The sequence below is a fragment of the Mixophyes fleayi genome, chromosome 8, assembly GCF_038048845.1.
Source record: "Mixophyes fleayi isolate aMixFle1 chromosome 8, aMixFle1.hap1, whole genome shotgun sequence".
In the NCBI taxonomy this organism is placed as follows: domain Eukaryota; kingdom Metazoa; phylum Chordata; class Amphibia; order Anura; family Limnodynastidae; genus Mixophyes; species Mixophyes fleayi.
Window position 1 is genome coordinate 106,979,015 of NC_134409.1, and position 16,830 is coordinate 106,995,844.

At 39.9% G+C, this 16,830-nt stretch overlaps 1 protein-coding gene across 2 annotated transcripts in view; it reads left to right on the top strand.

Moving 5' to 3' along the window:
• LOC142099559 (inter-alpha-trypsin inhibitor heavy chain H3-like) overlaps positions 1 to 16,830 on the top strand; it is a 246,255-nt gene that overhangs the window by 151,620 nt on the left and 77,805 nt on the right. For both annotated transcript variants that reach the window (XM_075183103.1, XM_075183104.1), the window contains exons 3-4: positions 7,146 to 7,312; positions 8,751 to 8,855. In XM_075183103.1, coding sequence (XP_075039204.1) covers positions 7,146 to 7,312; positions 8,751 to 8,855 — 272 coding nt within the window. The remainder of the gene's footprint in view (positions 1 to 7,145; positions 7,313 to 8,750; positions 8,856 to 16,830) is intronic.

A 16,830-nucleotide genomic window follows, 5' to 3' on the forward strand; every position in this document is an offset into this window, starting at 1 on the left:
ATATATAAAACATATAGTAGCCAAAATGTAAATTTAGAATAGTTGGCGGTATGGCATTCCATCGTCTACCAGCCCACTTTGACCACTATATATATATGTTAATATGTAATAAATGCAAATGCTATATGTGTGTGTGTGTGTATATATATATATATATATATATATATATATACATATAATATTCCACATATAATATTACATATATTATATTACATATAATATATGTAATATACATATACATATAATATTCCACAGACAAAAAAACGGTTTAACATGTCCGATTAAGGTTTGTATACTTACACACCATCTAAAACATAAAAAAACTATTGAAAATCTTTCACTCAAACTCCAAAAAGCAGTGCTGGCAGGAACCTTAATGGACGTGTTACTTGCGCAATACAGACATGGTTTACCATCACATCCTGTGGTTAGCTGCAGATTCAGCACTATCAGGTAGTGAGATTGCTGTCACTCACAAAATGGTGGAGCTGCTAATTCACAGATTTGTGTGTTCACTGGAATACACACATGCAGTACTATTACATTTTCTTACTGTAGCTTTATCGTAGTTTAGGGCCTGCGTGTCTTAGAAAGAGACATTAGAGCAACTTCATAAAAAAGTAGTTTTGAATGGTGGCCCCTATCAATGAGGAGGTGAGTGCCGACATATTAAGGGAGGTGGGGATATATTGGCTTTTTTTTAAAAAAAAATTGCTTAAGATCGCCGGCACAGTGCCATCCAGGACCCAGACTAATGTTTGATCAGGCACTGGCACCAGCTATAGTGTTGTCTTGAGTCCTAGTGATGTCAGTATCATATGCATGCTATAACTAGTGTCTGCAATCAGATGCACTGTAAAAATGTCTTTTATTTACGTTAGACATTAAGGACTGCCTAATAAATGTTTTTTCAAGGGAAAAAAATTATAAAAAAACATTTTTTTAAAGTTCCATGTATAATTAAAACATTACTATGTTATTAACAGGTAACATTAATTGCTTAATTATTTTTTTTGTGTGCGTTCTTTTGAGTTTTATATTCTACATTGGTACTGTACGTATTCTTCAGTGTCTAATCTAGTAAAACTGCACCCGTAGGCAAAACCACACATATCTTTAGATCCGTTCCTCAGTGACTTCAGGAGTACTCAGAGTCGATTTACGTGTGGTTTATAACAAACGCACAATGAGCTCAGTATGCGTGTCTTAATGACTCAGGCCCATTGCTTCTATATATTGCATATAAGTGATCTCCCCCTCAGCAGCCTACTAAACAGGGAATGACCACATAAATGGACATTATCCACGCACATAAATGGACATTATCCACTCCTTAAATTTAATTTAAATAATCTTGTTCTGCAAACAAAATTATTTTTTTTTGCATCTGGATGAATAATTAGGCTCATTAATTCAAGGGAGCAGAGAGAAGCGGTAATGATGATGAGGGTAGAGCTTAGCAGTCCTGCATTCTTGTGACTAATCAGAACTCCACAAGAAATGTCCTGTTCTGACCAGCTCTAGTGTTAGCTAAAAGTAATCAGAGAGTAAAACAAGTTATTCAAATCAAGAAGATTGCTAGTTAATCTTTTAATGAATATTGATTACTAAGTTTTACTAATCTTCTCACATTGTGTATGTGTCGGTGGGAGCACAAAATACTGCTGTTGATTTTAATTCATTTTCTCATTGCAAATGTGTCAAATTGATTATATCAATATTGTATGGCAGATGTGTCGTAACAATCGCAAAGAAGTGGGTAGGAGAACTGAACAACATATAGAGAGAGTTCAGCTGACCATAGACAAACCAAACGTAAACATAACGTAACACAACGTAAAAATAAACATGATGCTCTCAGAAAACAAAAGTATTCAAAGAGCAAATTCAAAAAAACTGTTATCCATTATTGTTTAGCAGTGCCTGATTTGCAAGGTAACACAATATTGTAGTCCATACATTACCTGTGGTGACAGCTAATATAAGAGAACATACTACTGTCATAGGATTTGTGTAGTGACCTTCACTACACAGCTTGACTCATACTTGCCAACTCTTCCGGAATGTCCAGGAAACTCCCGGATTCCTGGTGGGTCTCCCGGTCTCCCACATATGTCCACTTCCTAGTGAAGTGGGCAGAATTCAGTCCAAAATGCTGCAATTCTCCTGGCAGCATTTGGCCCCGCCCCCGCTAAAAAATGACACGTTTGCGCCATTATGTCACATGGGGCGCGTGAAAAATTATGCGATTTTTGGAGCCCCGCCCCCCACACACCCATCTCCCCCCGGCAGCTCCTGGACGCCAACTAGAAGAAGTTGGCAAGTATGGCTTTACTGCTGTTCTCATTAATCAGTCTATTGAACAGTAGCAACAGCAGACTTAAGATTTCTACAATGACTAGATCACCTTTCATGTCTCCAGCTTTACTGTCTCTCCTCATTTCAACCATACCACACCATCATTAGCTGCATAATAATTCTAGTTGCCAATGGCAGCCATAATATTTGTGACTGGCAATGCTTATACCTTGTACTAGCCAGACATTCTCACCTCCAACAGCAACAATTGCAATTCTACTACTTTAGATTGTAATTTGAGCAGGGCCATCTTTTCAAGTTATTGTGTGTTATTTATGTTTATTATGACCCCATCAATCTGCAGTGCAATGTAGTATTATGGCGCTTTATAAATAAAGAATAATACTAATACTAATAATACCAGCACTAGTACTGGCAGACGTACTGTTTCTGCTATTAAAGGTTATGTAAGAAGAATGTCTCATTCAGGGCCCTCCCAAAAATGTGTGATAATCTCTCCAAAATATCATCATCTTTGGTTCCATCATTCTCTACAGTTTGTGGAAGTGCAGGGATACAGAGGAGCAAGAGTTTGAGCAGGTTGAGTCTTTTTGTATAGCAACTTCATTGAAATGAGGATAAAGGGCTGGAGTGGTCCCATATTTAATGTAATCTGGAGGGATGCACATCCATTTCCACTCTGCAAAAGGACTTTAATTTTGCAACAGTTCACATCTGACTGTGCTCATACCAACCCCCCTAATTGGTGACCACACAAAATGATAGAACCAACATCTGGAATGTCATGAAATAATAATGACAATGGATATATGCAAATACTGCAAATAATATAATGTTACAGTGAACAATAACAGAAATGGTAAAGTGGTGACCAGCACAACGTCACTATATTCCGGGATGTATTTTACCAAAACCAGTTGGAGAAACGTTCATATTAAACCGTAAAGTCAGATGAATGTCCAATGTTCTTCTCTTTAGCGTGATGCATCTCTAGTTCTTAACACTTCTATGGGAGAATGATAACCTAAAGGAAACTCAAATTGCCAGTAAATTTGTCATGTAATGTACTGCAATGTAATAAAAACTTCATATGCAAAAAGTGACACAGTCACTATGCCCCTTCAGTCTCATAATTAAAACTGGAATACTGAAAAGTAACTTTGATAGACTTTGATATTGTGATATTTACATTTTTTTCACAGTCCGCTAGATAATATTTTTCTGCCACATTGAACGTCTAGGCACAATTCCAGTTTGCGGAGGCATCTCCTGAGAGCGGAAAGGAGTCATGTACCTTGATGAGTGCTGGGCAGTCCATTTAGACACACCAAAGAACAGATTTGGACTGACCCGCTGGGGAGCCGGGGTATTCCCCAGTGGGCCCCAATGCTTCATAGTAGGTAGGGGGGGCACAATCACATGTGCGCCCGGGGGGATATCATGCTGGGAGGGCTTGGCGTGATCACAGATGTGGGAGGCACAGCCACAGAGGAGGGGGGTGAAGAAAATGCTCAAAAACATTGGTGATCAGGGGGAGAGCAACAGGCAGCCAATCGCTAGGCTGCCTGCTGCTGTATGGGGTCCTAAAGTGCTGTGCTTCACTTCCTGTCTGCCTGATGTGAGAAGCGATGGCGAGAGCAACTACAGGTAAGTGAGGGAGGCTGCCTTTCCATACTAAGCTATAGGGAGGGGGTCTATACTAAACTATAGAGGGGGCTGCCTATCTATACTAAACTATAGGAGGGGCTGAATATACTAAACTACAGAGGGGGCTGCCTATCTATACTTAACTATAGGGAGGGGGGCTATTCTAAATTATAGGTGGGCTGCCTATTTATACTAAACTTTAGGGAGGGCTGACTATACTAAACTATAGGGGGGCTGACTATACTAAGCTATAGGGGGGGCTGACTATACTAAGCTATAGGGGGGGCTGACTATACTACACTATGGGGGAGGACTGACCGTCTATACTAAACTAAAGGGGGGGTAACTATCTATACTAAACTATAGGGGGGCTAGCTAATTATACTAAACTTAAGCTTATCTATACTAAACTATAATGAGGAGGGCTGCCTATGCTAAACTATAATGAGGGGGCTGCCTATGTTAAACTATATTGAGGGGGGCTGCCTATGCTAAACTATAGGGAGTGGGGTCTACCTATGCTAAACTAGAGTGAGGGGGGTGCTGCCTATGCTAAACTATATGGAAGGAGGCTGCTATAATTTGTGAGGGAATGGGGGGCTGTCTTAATAGTACATGGGTGGAAGGTAGGCTATTAATTTAATGGTGAAGTTTTGGTGGGGGCTAATTATTTAATGGATGCTATTTTATTTTTGGGTTGATAGTGGTGCAATTTAATTTATTGGTTTGGGCCTATTAAATTAAGATGGGGTGATGGTATCTTTAATTTAATGCTGGGGTGGATTTGGGTCTATAATTGAATGTGGGGCTGAGTGCGGGGAGGAGGGCTATCTATTAAATGTGAATATTAATTATTTAATGACGGGAATGGTCGTGGGAAATGGTTGTATTAAACGTAAATGCTATTAATTTATTGCTGGGGCTGCTTGGAGGGAGGGTAAAAGGTTTATTTATTAAATGGGAATACAATTAGTTTAATGTTTGGGCTGGATAGAGGCCTCATTATTAAATGTGGGTGCTGTTGATTTAATGTCGGGATGGTTGAAGTTTTCTAAATTTCATGTACCCATTTTTTTCCCCACCAATAAGGCCTCCAAGGATCCATACAAGCAGCAACTGATCTGAAGACACACAAGTGGTGGAAGTGGCATGACAGGTAGGAGAGAGCAGGATAGTCTGCCAACTGTCCTGAATCTGGTGGCGCAGTCCCGAATTTGGATGACTGTCCAGCTTAGTCAGTATTTGGTCCGACTACAAGGACAGTTGGGAGGTATGTCCCACTTCATACTGTACTTCTTGTGAAGGCAGAACTGCAAGCATCTAACAGAAGTGCACACAGTTTTGCCTGTGTATTAGTCTAAAATTTGTCTAAAATGATAATAAATGTCTTAAGTGCACCAGGCTCCCCAACACCCCCTTTGCAGTGCTACATGGCATTAGGTGGGCCTCAGTCACTGGTTTCCCTGGTGGACCCTTCATGCCCCAGTCTGACACTGCCAATGAAACACCAAGTTGTTCTGTGGTGGACAAGTGCACTTTGCAAATGAGGCAGACACCTTCTTAGTAATTAGGGGGAACATTGACTGTAGCATCTCTCTGCCTCTTTGTCCATCTGTACTTCATGTGTCAGTTTTCTTCTAGATTCATTGTATGTGTTGCATAGGGGCCATATCATTGATCTATGCCCTAGTCCCATCTAGTCTAAATAAAGATCCCTTTTACAGATTTATGAATTTCAGTCCAAAATTAGCAACAAAAAGTGCACAGGCAATAAATTATGACGTAGAATACAGTTTGCGCAGTGTATGTGTATAGCTAAAAAACTAAGCAAGTTTGCTCAAAAATGAAGGAACTCTAATATCCTAGGAACTCAGGAGGGGAAGGACACTGACATGGAAAGATAGTATTTATTTTAACTAAAATTTCAATTTCCAATAAAAAAAACTATTGCATTATTTATGTGATAACAACACACTATAGTTAATCGATTGTACAGTAGATTAGTTAAAAAGTAGTGTTATACGAAAAATAAATCTTTCTACTGTACTGTGCTACTATACACCATGCTATCACAATCCTTACTTTTCAAGCCTAGGAGCAACTCTACACCAGCAACCGCTGTATTTATATCTAGATGCCTGTTTAATAAGGAATGAAAAACTGGCTACCTATCTCGTTTTACCTTTTTAAAAACCATTTAATATTATTTTCAGTATTTTTTGTTCAATTTAATGACATATTTAAAATCCTCAGCAGAGTAAACCAACTTTGTGACTTCCATAATCATGCAAGTCAGTTTAAGATAGCATAAAATAAGTAAAAAAATAGCGATAAAGCAAAATGAGAAGAGAGCAACATCCATTTTCTGTAAAAAAGAAAAAGAAAAAAGGATAAGTCCATTGTTGTTAAATTACTGGTATTGTACTGATTCTAAATTACAAACCCCACCTATCTACAATAAGCCCCTATATAGAATCTTTTACAAAAACCTTAATTTGGCCTGCTGAAGGTACCAGTTGTGGTATAGGAAAGAAAACTATGAATATAATGACAATGTGTTGCCAATGACTCCCCATATAAAATGATACATTTTGCCTACTCTGAGCTGGCAATGTTTTTTTAAGAAAATTTAATTGAAAAGGCAACATTAATGCCACATCAATTCTTGCTAAATTGGTTGAAAAATTGCATAGAATGTGGAATTGACTTTGATACAATATTTGGGTAAACCAACAAGCAGCAGTAAACATTGTCAATTGTTAGAAACTACATTACAATTTGCTTTTTTAGATAAATAAATAAAATAAGTTACAACCGCAATATGCTTTTTTGTGAAGGAAGTATGCAGAAACATTACTTTAAAATAATGTGTTCCCAATTCAACTTGAATCATAGATTGCTGATGAGGCAGAGTCCTTTGTAAGTTCCCCAGAAAAAAGGGAAGTCATTCACTCACCAACATTAACATCAACTCCTGTCATGTCATAGACCTGTACAAAAGTACTAAAATTCAGCATAGCGACCAGTGAGGTAATTCTGTAAGAGAAACATAAGTAAAGAAAGTGCATTGCTATAATCACAGACAAAAGTAAACCTTCCCATTCCATATAGATTATCCTGAAACTTCTGTAAGCGGTAATAATTTCTTCACATTAAATTAACTGTTTTGTGTTATTCAGCCTTTAGATGATATAGAAGTCTACAGTATAGATATCAACTGTAAAGTGATTTCTCGATTTGCCCATAATGTCATCACGAGTAGAGCTGTTAATCGAGCCAATATATCAAAAGAAGCCTTCTTCGATGTGGATCTGCCAAAATCAGCTTTTATAACTAATTTCAGCATGTAAGTACTGCAAATGTTTTACGTGTTTTTGCTTATGTGTGTGTGTATTGTGACACCATCAGGGGAGCAGGTACCATCTCCTGGGGAAGATGGTGATGAACAGCAGCAGTAAACCACACAAGTCCAGAGGTTTCCGGTTAAAAACCAGAGCTAGTTTATGCACCAGCTTGCAAGCAAAACAAAACATAATCAAAATCCTAGCCTTCTGGCTACTAGCTAGCCAGTAGCCTTCTGGCTACTAGCTAATACATTTTAACCACATCCTCTCTCAGGTGTTGGCCCTTGTGTCCAAACACACATTCAACATATCATTGCTCACCACAGCAGAGTCTCTCAGCAGGCAACTAACCTCCTCCCCAGGTCTGACAATGATTACATATTCTAGCTGCTTTTTCACAGGCACCTCACAGGTGCATCTCTTGATCAGTCTGTTTAGAGACTGGCAGGCCAGAAGACCTGGACTGGGCTTTATGTATGGAGCCCATCCTTCTCTTTCTCCATACATAACACCATGGACCCTTACCATGTTTTGTTACCGCAGGGAAATACCCTGTGGGAAGCTTTACCCCCACATCTACACATTCTTCCTGGTGCTTTAATGTACACAATGCTGGAAGCCTGGGACATTTACCTCTGTCATTTAGCCTCCTTCCATTGACTCTGTCACAGTATACTATAAGCATATTTAAGAAAAAAAGCTTTATATTAAAAAGCACCTTGAGTACAGCTGAAGCCTTTAGGTACATAACCTTTGAAGTCCTAAGACGCACCTCATCCACTTGGCATAACTATTTCACAGAGCATTCTATAGCTGTCCCATTTGTGTTACAGAGCAAAATATAGTGTCACTACTCTGCACAATTCATCCGGATCCTCAGTTAAAATTACATCAGTTAATTTAATTTGAGTTTGTAAAGCAAGTTCATCCCTCACGTGACGCTTAACAAAATGAAAATCATTAATAGTTACAGAAAAAAGTAATGAACAAAACACTTTTAAAGCATACTTGCCTACTCCCGTGGAATATTCGGGAGACTCACGAAATTTGGGTAGTTCTCACGGAACACCTGGGAAAGCAGGTCTTTTTCTAAATTCCTAGTGAAGTGGGCATGTTGAGGTCCCAGTGATGCAATTTGTCACAAATTGCCTCATTTCGGCCCTGCCCCCACTGCACTATGATACATCGCAGCATTTGCCATGGGAGTCATAGTCAAAATGTTGCAATTTGCAGAGTGACACCCAATTGTTCTCTCCACTTGAGATTTTTAAAGTTGGTAAATATATCTTAAAGCAAACCAGGCTGATTTATGTAAAGAAACCTAAAGCTTTAAGCTTTAAAAAGGTAGTATCAGAAAGTGTTTTATAAAACAGATCACATTTCTTCGCCATTTATTAACATTCTATATATGTAAAAACTGACTGTATCAATCTATTGCAGGATAATTGATGGAGTAACATATGCCGGAGTAATAAAGGAAAAGGAAGTTGCTAAGAAACAGTATGAAAAAGCCGTTTCGAGGGGACAAACAGCTGGACTTGTCAGGTAAACCTTTATGGGAATATTGCAGGGTGGGCTATCCATTTTGTTTTGTTACTAGTAGATATTTTAAAATTCTTCATGGACACTTTAAGCTCTTTCCTATGCAATGAATGTATGAATGGGGAGCATTTCTTCAAGATGAACACTATTATTTCTTTTGTTTCTAATTTTCATATAGTCAAAGGCAGTAACAGATATAGATGAAATACAGATAACTGTACATATCCCAAGGTCCTGTGATTGATGCTTGGCCATAATGTACCGGTTACGCCAACATTTTAAAAACAGAAAGTGTGAAATATGATATATATCAGTACTATGACTATTGTGGTATATGATAGCTGGGGCAGTAGAGAAGTTGATCATCATCTACACTTAATATGTAGTCATACAAGGTTAGAATACAAGTATTGTCTAGATGTCTGTTCTTCTATTTTGCTTATCTGGTGGCATAATCAGGACCTTCTAGAGAAAGATCTAAGAACAGGAAGAACTATGGGCCTGATTCATTAAGGATCTTAACTTGAGAAACTTCTTATTTCAGTCTCCTGGACAAAACCATGTTACAATGCAAGGGGTGCAAATGAGTGTTCTGTTTTGCACATAAGTTAAATACTGACTGTTTTTTCATGTAGCACACAAATATCAACTTTAAATTTCAGTGTACAAATAAGCTATCAAGTATTTGTGTGCTACATGATAAAACAGCCAGTATTTAACTTATGCGCAAAACAGAACACTCATTTGCACCCCTTGCATTGTAACATGGTTTTGTCCAGGAGACTGAAATAAGAAGTTTCTCAAGTTAAGATCCTTAATGAATCAGGCCCTATGTTATCTTCTGAAAATACATAACAACAGTACAGTACATCATCTACAAACTTGCCCCATAGATTCTGAAAGAGAGATGGAAAATTGGTTGAAGGAATATATGTTCACCTAGGTTTCCAAACATGGTATATTTTTAACCCTAGTATAGTCTACAAACTACATTAAGTATAAGATATATGATAATAGAGCCTCTTGAATAGATGAGTGTGTACAGAGGAAAGGCTACTGTAGTAGCCCATGACACTCATCTGTCATTGTCATTTCTGATAATGCCACCAATATTGTGCGAGCATTACAGCGGGGTGAATTCCATCACATTCCCTGTTTTGCTCACACAATAAACTTGGTGGTGCAGAGCTTCTTGAAAAATAACCGTGAGGTGCAGGAAATTCTTTTGTGGCCTGTAAAATTTCGGGACTTTTCCGGCATTCTGCCACAGCATGTAGGAGATTGCAGCAGCTCCAAGAACTATTTAATTTGCCCTGCCACCAACTTAAGCAAGAGGTGTTAACAAGGGGGAATTCCACCCTGCACATGTTTCAGAGGATGGAGGAACAGTGCAAAGCCATACAAGCGTATTGCACAAGCCATGACATTGGGAAAGAGTTTTCAGCACAGCCGGGAACCTTGTCAGTGATCGAGGTAGGAGGTTTCTTCCTAAAAATGTGGAAAAGATGATGTTCATCAAAATGAACTACATCTTCCACGAGGAAGGCCTTTACCAGCAAATACATCCAAGTACTGACACTTCTGTAATGGCGGATTCCAGCGGAGATGAATTAATAGTCTGTGATGATGATGTACACACTGATGAGGGTTAGGATGATGCTGAAGATGATGATGACAACATCTTGGCAGTGTAGAAATCATTTGTCAGCACTGTTGGCCTAACCTGCCTTTAGGGCATCGATAGCTTGTTTAGTGGGGGCCCAAACAAACCAAGCACTTCAGCCACAAAAGTGGCAGCCCTTGTCACTGAAGTGCTTGGTTTGTTAAAGTGTGCATGTCCTTTGTAAGATCCAACATATGGGTGGATGTGAGGTCCTAAGAACAATTTCATCTTGCACCATTAATATTTCCTGGCACTGATGTGTATTTCTGCCATTACTCTAACAAGTCCATTTTTAGCTTGTTTAGGGAGGGCTATGTTGGACTTACTCTTCAGCCACAAAAGTGGCACTTCTTATGGATGAACTGCTTGGCTTGATAAATTGTACATGCTACCTCTGCTAGTTGTGGGTGACATTGTTATCTTGTGTATTGAGGGACGAAAGAAAATAAGTACTTCAGCCACAAAAGTGGCACTCCTTGTGGATGAACTGCTTGGCTTGTTCAAGTGTACATGTCCTTTTTAAGATCCAACATAAGGGTGGGTGAGAGGCCACAAGGACAATTTCATCTTGTATTACTTTTCTATTGTGAGTTTGTGACACTGGTGTGTGGCAAAGTTTTCTAGATGTGATATAAACTGCAGTGTGTTTGTGTTGTTGCTCTGTAGCTTATCATCCAGCCAGCTCGCTGCAGTATTTGGTGTATGAAAAGCATATTGTGGCCTGTGAGATGGTAAAAATTGAATGGAAATCACTGGAATTTATTTTTAGTGAGGTTAATAATAATGTAGGTACAAAATAATACCTAAATTATGTGATTTTAGCCTAAAAAATGGAATTTTGTAAAAAATGGCTAAACAACACCAAAACCAAAATCAAAAAACGCAAGGGCAGTTTTGGCAAAACCAAAACCCGAAGGTAATCCAAATCCAAAACCAAAACACGGGGGTCAGTGAGCATCTCTAGTTGCAACCCAATTTCCATATTTATGAAAGTCCCTTTGAAAGGAGAAGACATTGTGTCGGACCCCAGGATAGTACCCTAGGTTACATCACTTATACCCTAAGTACAGTTATATTATGAGCCATTGATAACTACCTTCTGGACACAATCTTTTATCTATCCAGTAAACTATTACATTTTCTAGGCCAGGAGTGCTCAGAGTTTTGTGACATGGGATCTACTTTTAGTACAGTCTGTATGGTGAGCTACTAATTTATGTATTGCTGCTAAAGCCCCATATAACTAAAGTTCTAAGTTAATTGATTTCATTCAAAATATGGACCCTGGAACACTAGCACCCCACCAACCAAACAAAACATGATCACGGTGTAAACCCACCTTTTTTTTAAGACATTTTTCATTTTTGTCATTAAATATAAATAAATATCAAATAACCATGTTTGAGGTAGGAAACAATGCATAAATAGAACATATAGGCCCAGTTGCTGCTTTACCAAACCTGGTTCAGGCAAGTTCAAATGAAAACACAATTACAATGGTACACAAAGGTGCTAATCAATTTGGTTACAAACCTAAACAATACTTCATATGTAAACCATTTTTACCACTAACTCTGAGGATACTGAGTCAGCAGTATCACAGTGTGGATTAAATAAGTCACCCAGGCAAATAGTGGGTGAAAGATTTATTATATATAAAACACAGCATTCAGTAAAATGTGACAATACCAGGGTGTTCACACAACAGTGCAAACTACACAGTATTGTACCTCACCAGCATCTTTTTCACAGTCACTATGATTTGCAATCCCTGATGCTGAGCCACACTCTTCACTCCTCTAAACTTTGTGGTAGGGACTATTCTCAAAATCCTCCTGCATTATGTGGGTCCACAAAGAGAGCATAGTCTGTGGAGACTTAATGATATCCACAAAGGCATGTCCTGAACTTGTCCATCAGGAGAAGTGACTGCTAATCAGCCTGTCAAGCAGCACTTTCTACTTGCATCCCCTGTTTGTCTTTGTCCTCTGTTGTTCTCATTTACCAGGGCCTGCCTGTGAACCTCCCCAAATCTTCAGCTTGCTTGCAAATACCCCCGCCTTTGGAATGTATGAACAAAATTTAATTTTTTCTGCTGGCTAAAACACAGGCAAATCAACATAGTATGTGTGTATATTCTCTCTTACAAAATGTTAAGATACCTATACAATTACTTTATTGCAAGACAATAATAAGAAGATTAACGTTATAGTTATGGACCCCATCTGGAATCATTTAAGAAAAGCTACATGTTTTGCAGCACCATTCTCTGTAAAAAAAATACTACACTCAATGGCATCTTTTTTTCAGTTGCTCCAATAAATCTTCAGCCATGATTTCACAGTGTCATTTCACAATGTTTCTTGACAGCTGACTATCCTTAAGTGTGGAAACTATTTAAATTTTATTTTTGAAAGCCTGGAACAATATTTTTGCTGTATATAAACATGCCTCTTTGACAATTTTTCTGTCCCGTTTTGCAAGTATATGTCTTAACTGGAATAATGCATTTGTTGCAGCCTTTTTGTGCTTGATTTAATACAAATATTTGTTGAAACTTAAGTTGTCATTTTTTTAACTCTATTCTGTAGTTATATCTTTTCTAGAAAATTACTCCCATACATTTTGTGCACAGTTTGGAAATGCTTCTCCATCTTCCCCTTTCATGTGAAGAGTTACATTTGTATAGCAGATTACACGCTTTTTGATTTGGACAATGTATAAAAAACTTTCCAATTACTCAGTGTGAGATCGGGAACTTTATGTTTTGCTAGTATTGGGTCCAGCATTCATTTTGATACCATGGTATAATTTTAATACACTTACAGGGAAAGTTTAGTGAAGATTTGTGCAAAAATTTTGTTAGATATGCACCCACTATCAGAAAAATAAATTGTAGTTCAGGATGAAACTAAAAGAATGATATCCGGTGGGAGTAGCCTGCAGGAGCGTGGAGTTGGGTGTTCTTGATCGTCTCTCTTGGATCTCCAGTTCTACCTAGATCTTCTTGCATCAAAGTGGATATTCTGACCCCTACTGCTTTTCCGCTGCTCCAGTGCAAATTAAAACCGACTTGCTAATGCTAAGCCCTCCTGGTAGCTATGCAGGCTGAAGAGTGGGAGCAACGAATCCAGTGCTGAGTCCATTATTCTGACATTGGGGGTGGCTGTACCAACAGGTGCTGATACTTATATAGCCTCCCACAATCGCTGCCATTGTGTGACCCATCACCTGGACATAGAGTTGATTGGTTGCAGTGTTGAGGGCTCCATGGGGAAGCTGAAAGTGACTCTGGCTGGATGGCTTTTACATTTAAATACCACATCACTGCATTTCACAATGTTTACCTGTGAAATTGCCTCCAGAGATAGCACCTGGCTACTTATTGTGACAGACTGCTGGGAGTTGTCACCTTTCCATGACCATCTAACTGTGCTGCAGCCTCATTTGTGTTATTAGGTTTTTCCGTGGAGTTGAGCGACTCTTTGTGGCACCGTTGCTTACCTGTTATATTTGTACTTCCACCCTGGTGCACTGGTGTCAGAATACCCCATTTGTGGATACTTGCCTCATCTACTGCAGGTGTGCTTTTTAGTGCAGTTTCTCCCTGCTGTGTACCTGTGTAGGACCTCTATCCAGAGTACAAACATTAGGAATTATTTTTCTGCCTTGTGTGCCCCAACAGGCTGTGGGCTGCTCCCGTCCCCTGTGTTGCAATTTGCCTCCTTACTGTACTAGTGCTACCCACCTGGTGCATCGGTGACAATGCCCCTGCTTCCTGTACAGGCTTCAGCCTCTGCAGAGACATCTACACTTTTTGTTTGTCATCCTGTATTCCACCTCTCCACTACCCTTATATTCAGTTATGAGCAAGTCCAGTCAGTCCACTGCTATGGCAGCTTGCCTGGAGAGGTTTCAAAATCCTCTACATTAGCCAATTCTGGTGATATCCCAGCTACCTCTCAACAATCTATACCTTTGTATGACCTATTACTTGTCCCTGGATTCTGAGCCTCTGCCTGTGACCTTGACCTATTGCCTGTTTCCTGATTCTGAACCATTGCCTGTGATCTTGACATATTGCCTATACCCGGACACTGAACCATTGCCTGTGACCTTGACATATTGCCTTTTTCCGGATTCTGAACCGTTGCCTGTGACCCTGACCATGCTGATACCTGACATCCCCTCCGATGCTCCGTCCAGTCTGCAGATCGCTGGCTTGCCTCTTTTCCGTTTGTCATCTTCTGTACCTGTACGCAGCCGTGTGAGTATAAACTTATACTACTTTGAGTTCAAGACCTAGGGGCATCTGAGTACCTGTGTGCATAACCAGTCTCTATGGGAAAGGCGGCTGCTAAAGGTGAAGACCTCTTCTTCCAGTTCTATAAGTTTATGCCGCACTGGTTGTCGTAACATTATAACCGGCCATGAAGAGTGGGAAACTATTCCCATGGATGAAAGCGGAACAAATATTTCCCCAGCTCAAGTTTTGGTGAGCCAAATCCAAACGCTATCTCAGATGGTCCAAGGCCTGTCACATAGGTTTTCTGCGCAAGAGGAATCTGCCAGAACCTCACAAACCCAGCAAGCTCCCTTGTCTGGTACTGCTGAACCTAAATTGAACCTGCCGGATCGGTTCTCCGGAGATAGAAACTTATTTGCAACCTTAAAGAAAGTTGTAAGCTGTACTTCCGCCTTAGGTGTCGTTTATCTGGATGGGAACTTCAAAAAGTTGGCATCATTATATCTCTTCTACAGGGTGATTCTCAATCCTGGGCATTTAGCCTTGCTCCCACAAGTCCTCCACTCCAATCTGTTGATGCGTTCTTTGATGCCCTAGGACTCCTTTATGATGATCCAGACAGAGTCGCCTCGGCTGAATCACATCTCAGGGCCCTGAAACAGGGTTGCCACACTGCTAAGGAATACTGTGCGGAGATCAGGCGCTGGTCCACAGACAGTGAGTGGAATGACCCGGCACTCCGAAGACAGTTCCGTTCGGGTATTTCAAAACAAATAAAAGATTCCCTGGTGCAATATCCAGTACCAGCTACACTGGAGAATCTCATGCAACTGGTCATCAAGATTGACCGCAGGTTTAAAGAAAGGAAGGCCGAGCGGGACACCTCTGTTTCTTCAAGTTCTTTTCTTACTCCTCCTGTTGTACATTATGAAGCTGCTGAGCCCATGCAGCTAGGTGCTTGTCGTCTCACTTCAGAAGAGAAAACCCGGAGACGTACTTTAGGTCTTTGTCTGTATTGTAGAAACAGGGGGCACCTTCTCCAAGCTTGTCCCAACAAGTCAGACAAATCGGGAAAAGAGCAAGCCTAGAGAACGTGGAAGAGGTTCGTCTAGGCTTGCAAATAATATCTTCCAAAAATGCACTCATGGTTCCTGCGGTTATCTCCTTTGGTGCACAATCTGCTCCTGTCTCTGCCTTCCTGGACAGTGGCACTGCTGGAAACTTTCTGGATCTGGACATTGCCCATTCCTTGGGAATACCTATCATTAAGCTTGAATCGCCCATCACTGTCTGTGGTCTGGATGGAGGTCCTCTACCAGGCGGAAAAGTGTGTTCACAGACACCACTATTACAACTCACCTTGGGGGCGCTACCCAATGCCCAAACTCTGGCATCATTATTCATCCGTCATATCTTCCGTCTCCACGGTTTGCCTGAAGATATTGTTTCTGATCGTGGGTCTCAGTTCATCGCTCAGTTTTGGAGGTCTTTCGGCAACCACCTTGGCATCAACATCAGTCTGTCTTCTGCCTATCACCCACAGTCAAATGGACAAACAGAAAGAGTCAACCAGTCATTGGAACAATTTCTCCAATTCTACATTTTAAAAAATTTAGGGATCGGCATGGGCAGTGCAACAACTTAATCATGAGCTGTATCATGTGTGAAGTCTGTACTATATACTAACTGTTAATGAGGAAGCCTCAGTTATAGAAGTGAAACGCTTTAGTGAGACTGAATTGACACCTCGAGACATCGATAAGATTTGCCTGAGGGAAGTTTGCACTTCACACTTCATCAGAGCAATATGGAAGTTATGAGTTACATCCCCATGTTGGAAGTAAAGCAATTTCTCAGTGCACATGTACAGCGACACTCGGCACTTTCACAGACTTCCAGAAACACCAACGTATACCTGTTTACTCACATAAGTGATTTGGAAGCAGCTGATCCTTTCTTCTTGATATTGGACTGTGACATTTCAGATTAAGCACGATTTGAATAACGTATCTTCAGCTGAGACGTTACATACTCGTGGATTTTATCATATTATTATTGGTTTTATTGGG